This window comes from Podarcis bocagei (genome assembly GCF_964188305.1).
Source record: "Podarcis bocagei genome assembly, chromosome: 2".
NCBI classification, from domain to species: domain Eukaryota; kingdom Metazoa; phylum Chordata; class Lepidosauria; order Squamata; family Lacertidae; genus Podarcis; species Podarcis bocagei.
Window position 1 is genome coordinate 89,215,554 of NC_138126.1, and position 19,727 is coordinate 89,235,280.

Genomic DNA, 19,727 nt, shown 5'->3' on the forward strand with positions numbered 1-19,727 from the left:
ACAACTGTTGTGTAAGGTAGATCAGTATAACAGGTGGAGAAAGGGATACTGAGGCTAGTCAAAAGAGGTCATGAAGTGAGATTGTAACAAGGGATGTCTTAACACCCAGATCAGCTTATTCTTGATATGTTTCATTTTAATGTGCAGTGCGGTCCACGCTACAAAGATTTATAGGATGACAACATCATGGAGGACGTGAGACAGACCCCCAACAGAAGAGTAAGGGATTTTAAAATCGCAGTTCATCTCAATTAGTACCAGTTCATGAAAACTACTAAAGGTGATGCTTGCTTCTCTTGCAAGTGACCACAAAATGCTTGTACATAATCCTTTGGGGCAGAGGATAGGAGTAAACCAATGGAGTACAGGTCCTTTGAATTCAACTCCAAAAAGGAAGCTTCCTCAGCTAGAAAATGAATTAAGGAGAGCTGACTATTTCTGAAATGTGTATAAATATATTTAAAGGCATAATCATTTTTATTGCTAAGGACAAGAGAATTCTAAAATGGCCAGTGCAGGATTTTTAAATTCCCTGAAAAGGAGCTTCTAGTATAACCTGAAAGCAAAGAAAGAAAATAGAGGAAATGGATGAAAATTTCTGCAGTCCAGGTTGACAAAAAGCACAGCTAAATGGTCTCACTAGCAAGTCCATGCAAATGCTTCCACCACACAACAGTTTTCCCCCCAATGCCCACCCAGTGGCTGGGTGACACAAGGGGAGTGTAGAGGTTGTTCCATCAAACAAGGGGAGTGTAGAGGTTGTTCCATCAAACAAGCAGAACTGCTTGCACCGATAGAGCAATCTCCTCAGCGCTACCTTGAATTTCTCTAAACTTACTCAATTACCAGAAAGGCAAAGATTAAAGCATTAATTACGATGTATGCTATAAATACAACATAGAGGAAATAGTATGGGTTTTATTAAGGTTTTCTGTTGCAACAGTGTAAACAAATTTCTACTGAGAAGTTTGGAGGATGTGTTGGTAGGATTGGTTCTGTGGGCTAAGGAGCAGAAGAATCTAAAGGTGCTTCAATTTCCATCAAAGGACTGGGGTATATGGGTGGGTCCTGACTAGCTAAGTCACTAATCTTATAAGCAGCTAACTAGCTGAGGCCTAGTTTTCACAAATAGCAGATCAAGTCTGGCAGATCAATGGTAGAAATATAAGTGTCATCATACAAACATCTGCTCTCCAGGTTGTCTCCACCTGGCAGGTATGAAAAGCATTAACCTATTTGCTTATTTTAGGGGATGAAAACTATTTAAAAGAGGTGGAAATGTTATTGCTGCAAAAATGGGAGATTCAACTCTGATGAAGTCTCAAACACTATTGAATTACATTAAGAAACCATGATTTAATGTGATATTCCTTCCTGGTCTCCCATAGTTTTCAGAAACACTGCAGTCTTGCTCATGGAACAGCTATGTTGTATAGCTTAGGTTTGGCAAAAAAATTTCATAAAGTTTTCAATGGCATAGGTTTTAGATTTAAAGGAGCCACACAGAGAAATTCAAAAAATCTTTTTGATCACCATAATGTATCTTTGTGATGTCTTGGGAGAACTATGGAAGTTTGCTCAGAAACAATGTAAAGAATAAAAACTCATTATGAGCCATACATTTGTTCCTTTAACTGGCTTTTTCATTCTTTTTATAATTTGGCTTTTCTTCCCACACCAGAGTACATAGGTTAAAGAAAGGGTATATGACTTTGCAAGTGACTTCAAAAGCAAAGCACTACAGCAATTAGTGAAGTTAACAGAATTCTGGATTGAGGGGACAGCCCATCCATTTTGAAAATCAACACTACAAAAATGAACAGAGATTGGTCTTAAGCTCATCAAAAACCCATCTGGTAGGATCCATGTCATTTCAAATTTTTCTTGGAACATATGCTGATATTCAACATTAGTCATGCTCAGAACAGACCTTCTCAAATAAATGGACTCTGGGTTGGACATAGGTCCATATCACTATAGTATTTTAAGCCTCCGCAGTTCAAATCCGTCAAACACTTTTGACTGCCATCTTAATATGTACACCATTTCTGTAGATAGTTTCGGGCAATATTCTGTTTATAAGTTAAAGAATCAGGGACAATTTTTTGATTTAGAGTTACATTTTGTATCTGTTTCTTTTACTACAACATTTTTTTATGAGTACCTTAGGGTTCTGAAAGAGCAAGGGATCCAGGGGCCAAAATACCAAGAGGGTGAGTCAGGATTATGTCTACAACAAAAATGACTGCAGTTATAAGCAAATGATAATTTTCATAGATTTTTCTGGACAGAAAATCATCATTTCACCAAGTCCCACACTGAGCAGACATTTACAAGTGAACTGAGCTACAATCTCAAAAGTTTTCTTCTGGCTTCACTTGTTTTTTTTTTAAAAAATCTCTCTTATAAAACATTCAGTCTTACCTCTCCAATGGCTCTCTATTGCATGCTCTTATAGAAGTGGTTTGGGGCTTCCTACTATTGGGGACACTTTGATTTGTCAAGCACAGATAGGATTGTGCCTATAGCAAACTGCAAGCAGTAGATTAAAGTTGCTTAAGAATCTCTATTAACAAAAGCAAACCAGTGACCAATGAAGCAGTATAATTTAACCCTGGAGGAAGTGAAACTTATAAAGTGAAAATAATACCTTAATAAGAGTATTGTGATGGACAAACACTGCAAAGTTTATTGGCAAAGAAGTAGCAGTTTTGCCATTTAAAAATGTGTTCCAGAAGCCTCTGCAGCAGCGGAAGCAAACACAGTGCTCTCCAAATGCTGTTGGACTCAAACTCCCATCAGCCCAGCTGGCTTGGCTAATGGTCAGGTAAGATGGGAATTCAAGTCCAGCAACATATGGAGGGCAACATGTTGGGTACCCCTGCTCTACAGAACTCATTGCTGTTTTCTCCTGCCTCCTTAGGAACATAATGTTTCTTATACAGTCAGTCTCATGGGACTAAACCAGTTTGGCAGTGAGTAATTCTATTTGGGAATATGGTTTGCCAAAAAACTGCATTTCAGCTGCCTTGATACACAAACAATTATCTAGGTAGATATGAGTTTTTGTACCAGGCTGGCTTATATCCAAATCATATGTGCCATATCTAGCACAATGCAACTGTGCTTGCTTGGCCCCTGGTAGTGGGTCTGAACTATGTGATATGCCTCTCCTGATTGATGCAAGAGGAGTGGCTTATATTAATCTCGGGGCTTATTCATATGTTGTAAGACAGACAGAAGTGGCAGCTTTCACTTTCCCCCCAATTCAACTGTAACTTGGGATTTGTTTATCTCTGAGATCTGCAGGTTCCACATTAATGAAGTCTTGAACTTCTTCTTATACCCTTCTTTATAACATAAGAAAGAGTTTTCAGAACCAGTAGCAGAATCACATTTGTTGAAGTAAGGAGAAAGAGAGGCAGATATCATGAAAGGACACCGGCTTCTCTCTGGTTTCGCCATCTTTAATGGAGCTACGGTACCCTCCAACACAAGGACAGTCAGGATGCTTCTGCAAACAGAAAAGGGCTTGATCTTCTTGGGTTAAGCACGTGCTTTCTTTGATGTGCAGTTTGAAAGGTGAGCATATGAACCAAAGTTTCAACTGAACTGTCCAGACTAGCATGGTCCCATTGGATGGGGACCCTCTGGAGAGCAGCAGAGAATTCTGCCTGGAAGCTGATGGGCATGAAGAAAGTAGAGGATTATCAATCATGCTGCACCGAACAGGATAAAGGGTATACTCTCTTAATCCTAGATATCAATATACCAATTCAGAAACCCAGAAACTTTAATGCTTGTGAAAATACTGTATGGCAAATCTAGCTGCTATTCTCCCCATCACACCCTACTGCACTGCACACCTCCCCCTTGCATCCAAATATAGTAATAGCCTGTAAAGGAGAAATCCATTCTTATAACACGCTCCCCGCTCAAGCTCTCAATCGAAGAAGCCTGCATGCTACACTACAGCTTGATCATGCAAACCTGTCAGCCTGTCTGCCAAAAGGAGAACCACAGCAAAGGAGAAAATCATGCTGCAGAAATGGTCAATCAATCCAGTACAATACTGGAAAAGGTTACATTAAAGGGGAAGAAGACGGTTGTAGTGGGAAGAACAGGACATGGAAGAAAGCCAAAACAGAAGCAGAGCAAAGCAGGAAGGTTCAGTTGATGGGCATAAGCAGGTACTGCACACAGAATGGAAGCAGAGGAAAGGAGAAACACTAGTTAGGCTGCTGACATTGGATTATTCACCAGATACTTCAGATGATGTGGTTTGCCAGCTATGGGGCATAACCCTACATGGCCATTTCAGGCCAGCACTGACGGAATTCAACATGAACTCTACTTTGAACGACAATGGCTAGGAACAGGGAGGCAGAAGTGCAGGCAGAGCAGACTTACACATTTTGCAAGCTTCATAAATCAGCTTGAATTACTGTAATGGTGATAGCCAAGCTAAAAGGACAACCTAGTTCCAGCTGCTGGCATGCCCATACAAGGCTTTTCTTTAAACCAGCAGTTTAACCAGAGTTGAAACCAGGCTCAATGTACCGATCATATTAAATGTGATAGAAACTTGCACCAGATGTATTTGGAAAAAAAGATCTCTTGTGTTAAGAACAAATTCCCAACTTATTATTTTAAGTCATGGAAATTATTTTTCTTGCAAATCACCTCTAAACTGAGACTGCTGATAGAGCTTATATACCTCACTGCTCAGGAAAGGCACCTGGAGTTTCATGGCATAATAATGGTTTATTTTGTTTAAACTTCCCACATTGCAGCTTTAAGGCATTCCCCTAAAGCCAGTTCAAATAGTTCCATATTGTCTCTGCTTGTAAGCCACTAGTTACTTTAAACCAGGAAGCGGTGGATTTAATGTGATTTAATATTCTGATTAAGAATGCATGAAATAACCACACATGGGATAAAGGGTTAAAATTAAATCGTCATAAACCAGGAAATTAAGTCCCTGATGCTTCTAGAGAATGAGTTACAAAGTCAGTATTACTGATATGTTCTCAGTGCAATATGTCTATCTATGCAATAATAAATAAAAAGTCCTGCATTTTAGCAAAGAGATTTCCATGAAAAATCGAAACTAATGGAAGTCAAATTTCTAAAGCCACAATCCTGCTGGGTTAGGTGGGGAAAATATATCTGACCTTCAGAAGTATTAGAAAGATAACTGTCAATCCTTCATATTTCCAAAAATATTTGGTTATATTTAATTGTGCTCTGTGTCAGTCCCCATGCCTTTAATTTTAAAAACCCAGTCAATATTCATAGGTTTAGCACTTGTTCAAAATCTGAAGTTACACCAAATATTATCATTACCCTGGAAGTTCAAGGCTCGCAAACCATGTAGTCACTTCTAAGATCACCTTCTCTCAAGAGATGATGAAATGAAGGCACATACAAATGTATTTCAGCTATCCAGACAAACTGGCATTCTTCTGAACATACAGTGGTACCTCGCAAGACGAAAAACGCGCAAGACGAAAGAGTTTTCCGTTTTTTGAGTCATTCTGCAAGACGAATTTCCCTATGGGCTTGCTTCGCAAGACGAAACGTCTTGCGAGTTCTTGCGAGTTTGTTTCCTTTTTCTTAAAGCCGCTAAGCCGTTAATAGCCGCTAAGCCGCTAAGAGCCGCTAAGAGCCATGCTTCGCAAGACGAAAAAACCGCAAGACGAAGAGACTCGTGGAACGGATTAATTTTGTCTTGCGAGGCACCACTGTACATTCTTCATGGGCCATGGAGATAGGCTGCCTTTTTATGGAAGGTACTTGAGAGACAGTGATTTATATCCAATGTTAGTCATATCACTGAAATTAATGGACTTGACCAACTTAAGGTGACCAATTTCAATGGTTCTAAGTAAATGGATAAAATTCCATCACTTGATCCTGTTTCTTCCTGGCATATACTGAGTTAATCCTGTGCCAAGCAAATTACAGATATGATTATGAGTGAGGTTCAAGGAACGCCAACCACCCACACAGGGAATGAGAATGAAGACTAGACTTAACACTTCCTTTTAGCTTTATATTTGAATGTGTATTTTTTTTATTAAAAAAAAAACTTTTACAAAGAAAAATAGGCCTGGCAATGGAAGTGACAAAAGGAAGAAAGCATGTTATCTCAAGGGTTTTTTTTTACTTCTAGTGACTGAAACAGCCTTCACGTGGTAGCATTCCAGAGTCACAAATACACTGAAGCATCATTGGTCTGTTACATTTCTGCGAAGGAGTGATTTTTTGCTATATAAGGCCAAGCTGGTCTCTATATAAGCAAGCAATCTTGAATTCTCTGCTTAATTTTCTTTTAAAAATACAATCTACAGTTCATCCCTGTGAAATAATGTATGCAAATAAAATCAAGTGGCATAATTTGTCATCAATTTGTATGGATTTTTTTTTTCATTTGGGGATATTTGAAATTGTTTATTCTCCAATGGTTGTGATGCGGACAGTAGGCAGGACTTCCATAACAATGGGAGGAAAAAGGTTCTTTTCACACAAGGAGACTTTAAAAACAGTATTGCCTAGAAGGGCCATTTTAATAATGTCTACCTCCAACCTGCCGTTCCGCTGCTGGACTGCAAGTGCTTCTCTATCTTTCCCCCCCCAAGACAACAATCTATAGGCCTTTCATAACTCAGGCCTCTTGTGATTGGGAAGACAAGCTAAGCAGGCAAAGGCCAAGACAGCATTTGAATGAAAAAGCTAACTAGAGCATGACACAGAATCATCTGTAGAGGGATAAGAGCAGTTTCAGGTTGCAGAAACTGCAAGCTGAAAAATGTGGGCCTGCGTCTTTGTGCTCTGGAAACTTTCCTTCCACAATGAAGCACAAAAATGGTTTTATTTTAATTCTAGCAGCTGCATTCTATCTTCCTAATCTCTCCATCCTCCAAAACCTGGTCATTTTTAACACCAAATGAAATGGCTGGGGAAACTCAGCCAGATGGGTGGGGTATAAATATTATTATTATTATTATTATTATTATTATTATTATTATTATTATTATTATTATTATTAAATGCAGCATGCTGTCCCACAGAAGAGGATGCAGAACTTGTGGCTCTCCAGATGTTCCTGGACCACAACACCCATCATCCCTCACCACTGGCCATGCTGGTTGGGGCTCATTAGAATCCAACAAGATCCCGCAACCCTGGCTTAGAAAGTGGTTGTACAGCAGTACTTAGTGAAATAACTCAAGCCTATATTGTTGCCTGCAACCCAAAATGCATATAGCTTATATGCGTTTTCACTTCTACCTTAATGAAAAGAATAAAGATTCTGAATATCCATTTAAAAACAAACAGTCCATCCATCATTGGAGAAGTATACCAGAGAGGAAAAGTGGCACTGCACCATTTAAATTGCAAAATGTCTCACTCACTATCCAGCAATATGATCCATGATTTCCTTTGGAATTCAAGCAGCAAGCTGCCATGTTCCTCTTTGACTACATTTACCCAGAAAGAAGACATGGAAGTGAACTATTTACAGAAAAATCCTAGGCATGTCTACTTTTAAAGTCCTAGTGGTCTCTCACATGTAGAATTTCAGGTAGCAACCTGTTTTTTGAGACACAGCTAATGTATTTTATACAGGTAGTTGCCAATCCTATATATTTGCAAGTGTCACCTAAGTTTCTCCTTCTGCCAATTCAATAGACAGCTTACAAAATAATGTTTGTGGGATTGTTCTTTGCCATTAGACTTCTAGGCAATAAAAGACACAGTGGTCATATTTTAAACTTTCTATACAGCCACAATAGAAAAAAACAATTCAAAGTTAAAGCTGGAATCTTTCCATTCACTCAAATATAAGAGAAATTAACTAAAATTAAGTTTTCCAATAAATAATTGAAAAAAATGAAGCCAAAAAGTTGGAGCTGAGATGGGATTTTGTGGCAGTACCTGATCAGGTGTGCAGACTCAAGTAAAACTAACCCACCTTGCTCGCAAGCTGCTCTGGTTGCATAGTTAACCTTGGTCAACAATGAGTTGCCTGTACCATGTGCACTTCAGATGGCTACCATGAACTGGCAAGTCAAGAGTAACACATGCTTAAACCTAATAATCATACAAACTATCAATTTGCTGCTTTCAGAATAAAGTGTTAGAATAATAACTACTTGAAAATGGAAGGGTAAGAAATTCTGCTGGATGGCAGCTGCAAAGAACAAGTGGCATAGCACAAAAGCACAGGTAAGAGCTAGTGGTAGGCAAGACTGGAAAGCATTGGAAGGTAATCTAATGAAACACATTCCCATCCTGAAAGGCTTCAAAGCACTGTAAGGCAAGCACCCACTAGATAAAATGGCAGACTGGTCTCTGTACTTTCTATACTCAAAGACTGCTGCCTCTAGGGTAGAAAAACAATGCAGTAGCTATTTCACAATGCACAGCTAAAGTAGCTCAGGGTAGAAGGTGAAGAAACCCATTTGCATAAACTAAAGAAAACACTTGGCATGATAGGCTATGCCAAGACTGTGACTTTAACATTTACAGTGCAACCCTCTTCATGTACTACCATGGACTCGTCCAATTTGCCATGGATGCTTTGGTTGAGATTCCTGCATTGCAAGGGGTTGGACCAGATAACCCTCAGGGTCCTTTCCAACTCTACAGTTTTTGATCCTATGATTCTATAAGCACCAATATGCCCAGAACCTAATTAATTCATTAATCTTAATAAGAGACATCACTACAGCAATATTAATAGTACAGCATCCTTTTAACTTCCAGAGCATAATTTTAACATCCAGAAGATCAAGGACAGCTCTCTGTAAGAGGCAGGGAAGATTCCAGCACCATGCAACAGCAGCAAATACCGTATTTTTTGCACCATAACACTCACTTTTTTCCTCCTAGAAAGTAAGGGGAAATGTCTGTGCGTGTTATGGAGGAAATGCCTATGGGTGGCATGCCTACGGATTTTCCTCCTCTAAAAACTACGTGCGTGTTATGGTCGGGTGCGTGTTATAGAGCAAAAAATACTAAAAAATGAGGAATTAGCTTTATTTCTGCTGTAGACTCCCACCCCATATCATGTTGGGTATGGCATTAGATCTGTGCTTCACTGAATTTTATTAACTGTTTAATGGATGTTCTTAAACAATAAAATAAAGCTATCTCTCACCTGACCTTATTTTATCCAATTACAGCTTATTTAGGTAGCAATTATATATTTACTGCACTCCATGTACAATAAAAGCCCCAGTGAATAACACTGGTCCAGAGAATTGTCTGAAATAGATCATTTAGGTCCATCTCTGAAGCTTAGCATATTTGGGACCAAATGATACGTAGACAGGAATCTGCATGGAAAACCTGTTAATAGTAATCAAAATTCTTTTGGGGGAAAGAGGCATACAAAGGTAACAAATACATATAAATATATGCCCTCCTGAGATTATATCAGAAACACAGTCTGGCACCGTTGTGGGATGCAGCAGACACTACTAGGAGCTTCATAGAAATCTGAGCCCTGCTCAACTCTAAGGAAGGCTACTCTGTTCCCATCTTAAAATCCCTACAGCAGCTGCCCTTGACTAAAAGGACAGTCTTGACTTTCTGCCCTAAAGCAAACTAGTGTGCAACAGCACTGACAGTCTGCTACTGGGTTCTACCTCAGAGGCAACTGCACATCACAAAAAGCAGATCCTACTTAATTTTGCTGTATGCAGGTTGACATTTCAACATTGCCTTTCCACTCAGGAAAATCTAAGGAAATGTATGGCAATATGAATTTCTGCCATTTGCCACTTGAAGACTCTGGCACGTTAAAGTGGAAGGTGGAAGATAGAAGGCGGAAAATACCAGTGTGAAAATTTAATGGTTACCTGTCTTCAGAAAGTGCTTTGACATCATCAGGAAAGGAAGGTGCTAAGCAACTACTGCAGCTGTGGACAATCAAAACATGTTTTCATGCATGGCCTTACATACGCTTTGCCTAGCCAGTCTTGGCAAGTAAGGCTAGATCAATAGTAAAGGAGAATACGAAAGTGGGGAAGGAAGCAGGGTCAGACACACACTTGGAAGAGAAGCAGACAAGTGGCAATTCTATGCAGTTGAAGGAAGCATTAAATAAATGATGCAAGAAATCCAAGCTGCGATGATAAAAAGTTCTGGTACCTGCACGTTGGGATGGAGCGGGAGCAGGGCTTAGAGTGATCACAATAACTGGATTGGGAAAAGGAAGAAAAAAACACGATAAATCACAACAGAAACAATCAAATCATCAAAATGAAAATAACTCATATTCAAATCAATTTCAGGATAAAGAGTGGAGGTGGCAAGAAACCAACAAAGGGGACAGACAAAGTGAAAATGTGATGCATCAAACAGTAACGAATCAATTCCACAGGTTTCACATCCCTAGCGCTTGTAAGATGAAAAAAGGCTATGGTTCTTGTTCTGTTAGTCAACAATTCCCTTGCACAGCAGTGTTCTGGTCAATGGCCTTCCTTCCTTCCAGAAAGAAAACCCATTCACTATGGCTTCATCAACAATCTAGCCCAGTGCTTCACAATCATAGATATACATGAAATGTACTTAAAGTACCCGGGGCAAAGCTCCAGTTTTTCAAAGCCAGCATCAAATGTCTATGTTCCAAGATTGCACCTGGCTGACTATATTATGTGCATCAAACTCCACTTCTTTTCGGCACCAATGCCGTTCAAATATCTCATATTCCTAGATGCCTAGGAAACCTTTTATCTGTGATGTTCCAAGGTCTGATGACAGTAATAAAGACTTGCTTTAAAGGCCATGATCTTGCTATACTCTCAAAATGACGTTTACTAACAGCATTTTGAACCATAAGAGGTGACTAGGATAATCTAAAGACGATAACATAAATTATGCTCCTTGATTCTATTTATGTTAAACAGACCTCTCATAAGCAACATCTCACCTTATTCAAAACCTTATGCCCCTGCAACTTATAAAATATTTTCTACTTTAAGGTATCAAAGCGTTCTAGTTTTTACCCAAGTGCTCAGATGCTAATAACTTCTCTTCATTTCCCCTTGAAAATTGCTTTCTAAAAGATTTCCACCCCAACTGATGCACATAAGTAATTTCTTTTTTGTTATAAAATATGCCCATTCTCTAAGAAAAAATAAAAGGTAAAAAAAAATCATAAAGTTTTTAGTTGATCCCCAAGAAGAAGAAATGATTGCTCCTGCTTTTGAAAGCTAATGAGATTAAAAAACAACTGATAAAAACAGTATCTTCTCTAACAGCCTCTACCTCAGGGATGAAGGACCTGGGGTCCTCCAGAAGTTAACAGACTTCCAACTCCCATGAGACCCAGACAGCACTGCCAATTGTCAGGGATGATGGGAACTGTATTTCAACAACCTCTGTAGGGCCTTAGGTTCCCCACCCATACTCTAGCTTATCAAAAGAAAACCATCTCTGAACCATCACCTTATTTCTTCTTTCATTCTGTTGGACCACCACTACATGCCCTGAAAGGAAACAAGATCTGAAATAGGATATGAACTCCTTGCTTTGCTTCATGATAACACATGGAGGTTAATTAACTGGCTTACTGATCTAAATAATGTTATAAGCAATATGAACAGCAAACAAAGCACACCTGCTCATAACATCAAATCATATATATACAATGAAAAGCTCTCTGGTATTGCTTCTTGCAGACTGAGGCATAAGGCAGTGGTTTTCAATCAGTGTGCCATGGCACCCTGGGGTGCCTTGAATGATGTTCAGGAGTGCCATGGGCAATACTGGCCTCTGTCCCTCTTTCCCTCCCTTCATCTGATGCTTTCTCACATCTCTGCCTCCAAAAGGTCTGCACAGTTGTTTGTTGCGGCAGCCTTGGCTACAAGCTTCCAGGTGAATGGTGTGTCTGGAGCTGACCAGGGCGTGCTTCCCAGGCCCCTGTGGGGCAGTGAGAGGCGGCAGCTCTCTTTGGGGCAGGGGAGGCAGCTCAGAGACCAGGGGCAGCAGCTGCCGATGCCCAGAGGACTCCCATGGGGAGAAGAGAGGAGGCTGAGGGAGCCCTCCACAAGGGAGCTGCCAGCTCGGCAGGCAAGGGGTGACATAACTGGGCTCCTGAGCCCCACAGGGGTATCACACAAAGAATGTAGTTGGTCAAGGGAGCCATGGACCCCAAATGGTTGAAAAACTGTGCCATAAGGATTACTTGGTAGGACTTATGTCACAATGAAATCAATTTTATAACCTACCAATGATGGCATCATTCACATTAAAAACCTAGTTGTACTTCCAAATATATTCTCTTGGACTTTTATCTCTTCAAAACCAGTTCAAGCCACCATTTATTGTGAATATTAATTGTAAATGTATAAGAAATCCCAATTTCCACTCCGTTTTTGCAAGTAAGAGCCTGAATAAACAAGAACTGATCCTCACCATCTTAATAAAATAAATCAAGAAGCCATGTCTCAGTCATCATTTTACTTTCCCCCTCATTTTAGTCATGGGTTCACTAAGAGACACTGGGAAGCAAATCTCTCTAAACTACAGCCCCTTTCTTAAAAGTGGTACATACAACTTTATAGAGTTGCTATGATCACATTATCACTGAAAAGTGTTTTTACACAAGAGCATTGTTACAAGAATTATAAGTATGAGAAGTCTATACTAATGTAGCAACTTGTCAAAATTATACTTGCCTCATGCTAATAATTTTTAAAGGTGCCTTAAATTGTCATTATTAAGTTAAAATGGATTAACCTGATCTGCTTTAAAAGAGAGAATTTCAGCAAGGCAACTTTCGAACACTCCATTTTCATCATGTTCATTTACATCTGGCATATAAGCACCCAACAGCACAAACCAGAAGTCACACATATTCTACAAGAAACTACTATTAACATATTCTTACAAAAAGCCTGCAATTATGAAGACATGGCCACATAAGTCATTCTCAAATTTCATTCTCTAAAAGGATACCTACATGCAAAATGAGATGTGATAGCCTGAAATGTGAATCAAAGTGCAGTGTAGAATTCAGGAATTTTATATCAGAAGCTTGAGAGTGCGGCAAAAAACATCAAGTACATAATAGCTTTTTGTTGCCTTTGTGGACTACCCAGAACAAAATAGAAAGAGTTGAAATTCATAAAAGTCACCTTCAATAAAAACTTTTTATTCTGCATAAAGCAAACTGAAAGACTCACATTACACTTAAGTTTGAGGCTAGTGTGTAAAACAAAAATCCTGGAGGTGCATCTGGACTCTCCATAAAGCATAAACTTTTGTTTCTCCTTTTAATCTCTCACCTACACTACCCTTGTCTCATTCCACTAGAGAAACCAAGTGTATGTCTTGTCCTTTTTAAATAAATACAAAACCTCCTCTACCTCTACGATCTGGTAAATTAGACTTTCTCTGTTAGATAGCTGTGGATCATCCGACAAAGTAGAAAGGATACAGACCTTGGTTCTAGTTCCACTATACCATATAAGAAGGTCGCATCTATTCTTACTGAAGAAATGCTTCTTAATTAGGGAAGGACCATGACTCTGTCACTCTTGTGAAATATTTTGTAAACATTCTTAAGGTTAATGGGGTACATTATTAGGCATTCATGAACACTATCTCCCTCACACAAATGTGTGAAAAGGAAGCATACAAGATTTCAGAAAGACAGAATGTGACCTAAACAGAAGTACATTGAATAAATATTTAGAAAGCCTAGATCAGAAATGGCTATTCAATTGGATGGGGGGTTAGTTCAATGACTTTCCCCATGTGTTCAAAGTTAAGGGGTTTGCAGAACCACATGAGCAGGAATTGCCTCTTGCCACTTACACAGCAGGAAGGCCCACTCACCTGCAATCAGCACACAGGAGAAGGGGCTCTACAAATATACCAATATCTGTGCATCAAGATTCCAACTTATGTGGAGAACCTTGATGCACACGACTCATGTTTTACCATGGTTCCCTATTTTGTTGGAAGCCTCCCACAGTGTTGGGTAACCCAGTCAGATGGGTAGCAAATAAATAACTATTATTATTATTATTATTATTATTATTATTATTATTATTATTATTATATGCATAGCAAGCCTCTTTTCACATAATAAAGTGTGGGGTACAGGGCTGCTAGATGCTGCAATAGAGCCAGGATTAGCTCATGCAGCCCCACAATCCTCCTCACATAGTCTCTGAATACATGGAAGGGTTATCAGAAACCTCCCCTAACTAATTACACACACATAACCTACTAACATACACAGTGTAATCTCCCACTTCCAGCTTCTAGACTCAGGATTGAAAGAAGCTACATCCAAGCCACAAAACCACAATGGAAAGTGGAACCAGAAAGCTTTACACTCACATTAAACCCACAACTAGTTGTTGGAGCTAAAGCATCCCTTCCCATCCCCCGCCCCCGACATCTTACACCAGGTGAGCTGATTTGAAAAGTGGCACAAAACTGAATCTGCTCTTTGTTCTTTATTGGATATTAAAGAACAATTCAAATATTAGCATTACACTATTGGAACTGCTCGTCTATATCCTGGATTCAGAAAACCCCAGTACTATGTAGATACAAGAACCACGTGAGTGCATGGGATAATATAATTACTTCCCACACCACCAGGATAAGAAACAACCACATTCCAATTTCAATCTCAGCAGAGATCATGTAATACAAGGACCAGAAAACAGAAGAGAATCCCATTCTGTCTCTGGCCAGGACAGCAGGGCCACTGGGAACCTGCACCCCCTGCCTCACAGGAAGTAAGGCAAAAGGGAGACCAGTCTGGCCCCATTCATCAGCCAGAGAATGAGCAGCTGCCGGAATTTGCTTCCTCCCTCCCCCTTGCTTCTAGAAAGAACACTCAACTTCAATTGCCAGTTGCCCTGAGACTAGAGAGCTGATGAAAAGCAAGCTCTGGTCCCATCCAGCAGCTGCTAGATTGTATGTGTGAATTGGGGGTGGGGGTTGTATTGTTACCTCCTGCTTGTAAGTTGCCTTGAAAATTGTTTGATTGAAAGGTGGGACATAAACCATCAAAATTAATAAATAAGCATCCACTCACATGATGTTTGTTTGTGCACATTATCACGGCACTGGAGGTCCAGACAGTGTTGAAATAGCTCCCATGCTCCAGAGGTAATTCAACTTTAAAAGCAGTGAGGAACAGATGAGCTTCACATTTTTCCTCCTCTAACTGACTTTAAAGGGAAATCTTCTCCCTTTCTCAGTGACATAGCTACTTCTGCTCCAGCAGCAGGCAAATGCATGCAGTAGAGGCAAATGTAGGGACACAGACATCCCAGGCACTATACTGAATGGGGTAGAGTGTACCTACCTGCACAGGTAAGAGCCCTGTGTCTGCACCAAAACTTTGAGCTGTGCATGCTTAAGTCTCAGTTGTTATAATTGGAGATTTGCTCCAACCATAGAATGACTATCAGAGGTACTCTGATCAACATATTAAGCCATTGGCTTGTCAGAAAAAAAAATGATTTAGATTTGTTGTTCATTTCACTCTTGCCCTGGCAATTTCACCTTGGCCACACAGGTAAGTGCCTTATTCACAGAGACAGACTATACAGCTAGAATAATCTACTGCCAAACGATTAGAAATCAGACTTTAAAATATTCAAAAATTTTTCAATGTCACTATCATTGTAATATACATTCTATGTTGCTTATGACAAACTTATTCATGTTATCAACACACTTTCTAATATTTTGTCCTGTGTGCAAAGTAAACTAGTAGCAATACAATACAATTACAGGGGGAAATCCTTCAGTGGTACAAAAAATTATGAACTCCATGTTAAATTTCAGCTCTGTATCTCAAAATATGGGTCAAACAGGTATAGTAAGCATAAAAACTTGGGCTGTTGGTTGATCATGAAAATTTTAGTCTGTTCAAAACCAGTAGCTCAAGTTTGTAGGTTTTGACCCATACTCTACTGATTGAGCTTTTCTGGCTGTGAACAACCCTGACAACTTTATTAAAGGGAGGCCTATAAATATGCCAAATAAGTAAGTTCCTCCCTCAGCTCTCTTCTCAAGTGAATATATTCACATCTTGCCATCAGTGATTCCCAAACTGCATGCTGGAGCATCTAATGTGTCATGAGAGAGGCTGAAGTGTGTCTTGAAAAAATTAATTCACCATATTGGATGCCTACACCTGTCTATATACACCTGTCTATACACCCTCAGCATATGGAGGCTACAGGTAAGTCCTTGCCATAGTCCATAGTACAATTGGCAAGTGCTTGGTCTTCCTAGAAACACCAATGAAGATAACTAAACAGAAACAGTAAACCAAGATGCACTATTAACTAGACTATGACACAAGAAGGATTTCTGACACACATCTGAGTAAAGGGTGAAAGATGCATTCAATTTTAATCCAATATGGGGTGGGGAAACCATATTAGTTTTGGAAGCACTGCTATATACACAATATGGAACTTTCCTGTATTTAAGTTAGAACTTAAATAAAGAGCTCTTGTGAACTTCTTCGTTTACAAAAAGATACTAGTCCAGCAAATGACAGGAACCTGATCTAGAGAAGCATACACTTGGGGACATTTCTGAGCACAGCATATCGCTATTTCATGGTATTCCTAACCCACCCCTCCTCCCTCTCCACTGCAGGGTGTGAGCAGTTGCTTAGACTTCCCTAACTTTAAAAACATAGTTATAATGTGGCAATTGGGGGATCCTAAATCCACTTTTACATCCTTCAGTATAACAGTTACAGCATAACTCATCGTATATCAATTTTTCTAATCAGAATACAGTGCATGGGAACTCCTCTTGGCCCCAGTAAAGCAACTCTGAGCTCTAAGTACTGTCCTCAGTTTTAAAGAAAATCTTAAAGAACCACGGTCCACTAACGCCATCACATCATAAGCTCAAGACACAGGTGGTTTCCCACCCCCAGGAAGATCGATTAACCTAAGGTTCCCAATGACCTCCTGTCGGTGCCCCCTACTGCTACACTCATTTCTTCTCCTTCTACCCCGAGTCCTCCTATAAAAACCCACACGCAGATCATAGCCCAGGCACTAGGTCCCAACTCTGTTCCCTACATGTTTCTTCCTTCTCAAACTCTTCCCCGCCCCCCACGCCCACGCCTTCTTCCAAGTCCCTTCCCCACTGGATTCTTTACCTTTCCCCTCGGTCTTCTTTCTCCCTGCCCCGGTGTGCCTTGGGCCTCCGCCTCCCCCAGGCTCCGTGGTAAACAAGAGCCCCCTTGTTTCCCCGCCCCGGGTTTCCCGACCCCTTCGCTTCTCCGGTAGGACCTTTCCCTACCGGCCCCTCTCCGGGGCAGCTCGGCTCTTCCCATCCCCGCCCCGCATCCCTCCGGCCCCGGGGCTCCTGCCCAGGCGGGCCCGTGTCAGTCGCCCAAGCAGGGGGGGGGGGCCTGCCGCGGAGCCTCCCCTGCCGCCGCCGCCGCCCCCGTTTCCCCCCTCAAAGCCTCCCTTACTAGGCCGAGTCCGGGCCGGACTGATGTCCAAGTTGAGGTCGATGCGCCTCCGGGCCTCCCTGTTCTCCTGCTTCAGCTTGGCCTCCAAGCGGGACAGTTTCTGCTCCAGCGAGGACGCCGCCATCTTCCCCCCCTCCCCCGGAGCCGCCGACGCTGCCGCCACCGCGCAGCCAGAATACACAAACACCGCAGTGCGCACGCGCCGAAAGGACCAACCAGGCCACCATATTATCATCCTCCTCCTCCGCCCACCGCAAAGACACGGCTCCACTTTTGCCCGCTGTGCTTGTTTTGCCTCGCGGCTTTTCCTTGCTCGCGCATGCGCGAGGGCACCAAAGCGCTGCCCGAGCTCAGTATCCGCACCGCCCGGCCGTCAATGATATTTCGGACGTTCCCTATTCGTGCATCTCCACTCAGCTTTGATGGGGACTAGGGAGCATGTCCGGGAGTCATGACGGGGTCGGAGGGGTGTTAGAAGGTGCTGCTCAGTCAATAGAACCTGAGGCTCTTAAACTCAGGGTCCTGGGTGCAAGTTCCGCGGGGAGCAAAATATTACTGCAGGGGTTGGAGTAGATGACCCTCTGAGTCCAACTCTACAGTTCTGTGATTCTATGGCACGTACCTCTCACACTTGAAGACCAGCCGGAGCTGAACTGCTCCAAATACGGAAGAGCATTTTTTCCTGCCTGCGCTTAGGTTTCCTTTGTGCTTCTTTAGAATTTGTGTACTTGTTGCATTTATATGCCGCCATTTCTCGCGTCTCCCCAACCCCCTGCCTGCACTGTTCTGGGGGTTCTCCCCACACTCCGGAGCAGGATGCACTGCACTGCAGGGAATTGCACTAGTGGGAGCTGTCGCACTGGCTTCTGCTAGGTCCGACCTGTTGAATCAAATAGGAAACTAGGAAGCGCAGATAGGCAACCAATGGAACCAGCTACAACCTCATGAAAGGTCGCTGGGAATCACAGTTTGCTAGGTTTTTTATAAGGTTGTCTATTTCTTGGTATTGTGGAGTACCCATGATAGAATGTTTGCTGGGACATCCAGTGTAACAGAGTACAGGTCTGGGAGTCGAAAGAGCTGGACTTACCCGTACAGTATATTCCTTAGAGTTGCTGCGGATCTGTTTCCCATCTAAAATGTGAACTGTGGACTTTTAAGGGTGTGGTGCGAACATAAGAAGAGCCTTCTGGCCCATCTAATCCAACATCCTGTTCTCACAGCGGCCACCCAGACGCCTGTTGGAAACTCACAAGGAGGACAAGGACACTCTCCCTGCCTGTGGCTTCCAGCAGCTGGTATTCAGAAGCATTTTGTCTCCAACAGTGGAGGCAGAGCTAGTAGCCATCACAGCTGGTAGCCACTGACAGCATCCTCCATGAATCTGTCTAATCCTCTTCAAAAGCTGTCCAACATTTTGTCCATCACTGCCTCCTGTTCATAGGCGCCGACTCCATGGGGCTTGAGGGGGCCCGAGCCCCCTCAAAAATTCGTTTGGGGGGGCTCCGCCCCCCCAATAATCTCCGGCGCCCCTCCCCCAGCCCAAAATGCACAGGGTCGGGCTGCATGCCTCCTGCCCTCCCTCCCGAGCAAAAGCTCCACCCACTTTATTTGCATATTCATGAGCTTATTTATTATTCATGAGCTTTCCCGGGGGGCCCCCCCAATATTTTTTATAAGTCCGCGTCCCTGCTCCTGTTTCATAGTTTAACTATGCGCTGCATGAAGAAGTACATGGGAAAGCATGTTATGAGATAACAGCTACCAAAGTACAGAGCAAAGCAAGCATTTATTACATTCTCTTAGATGGTGATCAAGTTAGGGTTTAAGAAGAAAACTGCATGTGTATATACGTGTGCACACGCCTCCATCCTAAGACACACACATCTTTAATTTTAAATATATGCCTTCTACTTCAGGGGTGGGGACCCTCGGACCCTCCAGATGATGGATTCCAACTCCCATCACCATCAGCTGACATTACTAAGGATCAAGGATGATAGGACATGTAGTCTAGAAATGTGTGGAGAAGGACCATGGGTTCCCCACACCTTACCTACTTGATTCTTACCTACATAAAAATACATATACAGATTGTATCAGAAGGAAATGTTGAATCCTTACAGACTCCTATAATTTTTCTGTGGAAGGTGCAATGCTAGCGCGGGGGGGGAGGGGGGGAGAGATGCGTTAATTAGTTTTACGTACTGGTTTTCCTTTGACTTTCCTGCCATGG

General features: G+C 41.6%; 1 protein-coding gene across 3 annotated transcripts in view; it reads right to left on the reverse strand.

The window, feature by feature from the left end:
• Window positions 1-17,674, reverse strand: part of MAP2K7 (mitogen-activated protein kinase kinase 7) — a 35,169-nt gene extending 17,495 nt beyond the window's left edge. For 2 of the 3 annotated variants that reach the window (XR_014004797.1, XM_081181659.1), the window contains exons 1-2: window positions 17,492-17,673; window positions 10,162-10,209 (exon numbers count right to left, since the gene is read on the reverse strand). Coding sequence is in view for 2 of the 3 variants with exons in the window: in XM_081181659.1 (XP_081037785.1) it covers window positions 10,162-10,209; window positions 17,492-17,615 (172 nt within the window). In the remaining variant the exon portion in view is untranslated. Of the gene's footprint in view, window positions 1-10,161; window positions 10,210-17,491 lie in introns of all 3 variants that reach the window. The other variant, XM_081181660.1, reaches the window with a different exon arrangement.
• Between the last annotated feature and the right edge of the window lie 2,053 nt (window positions 17,675-19,727).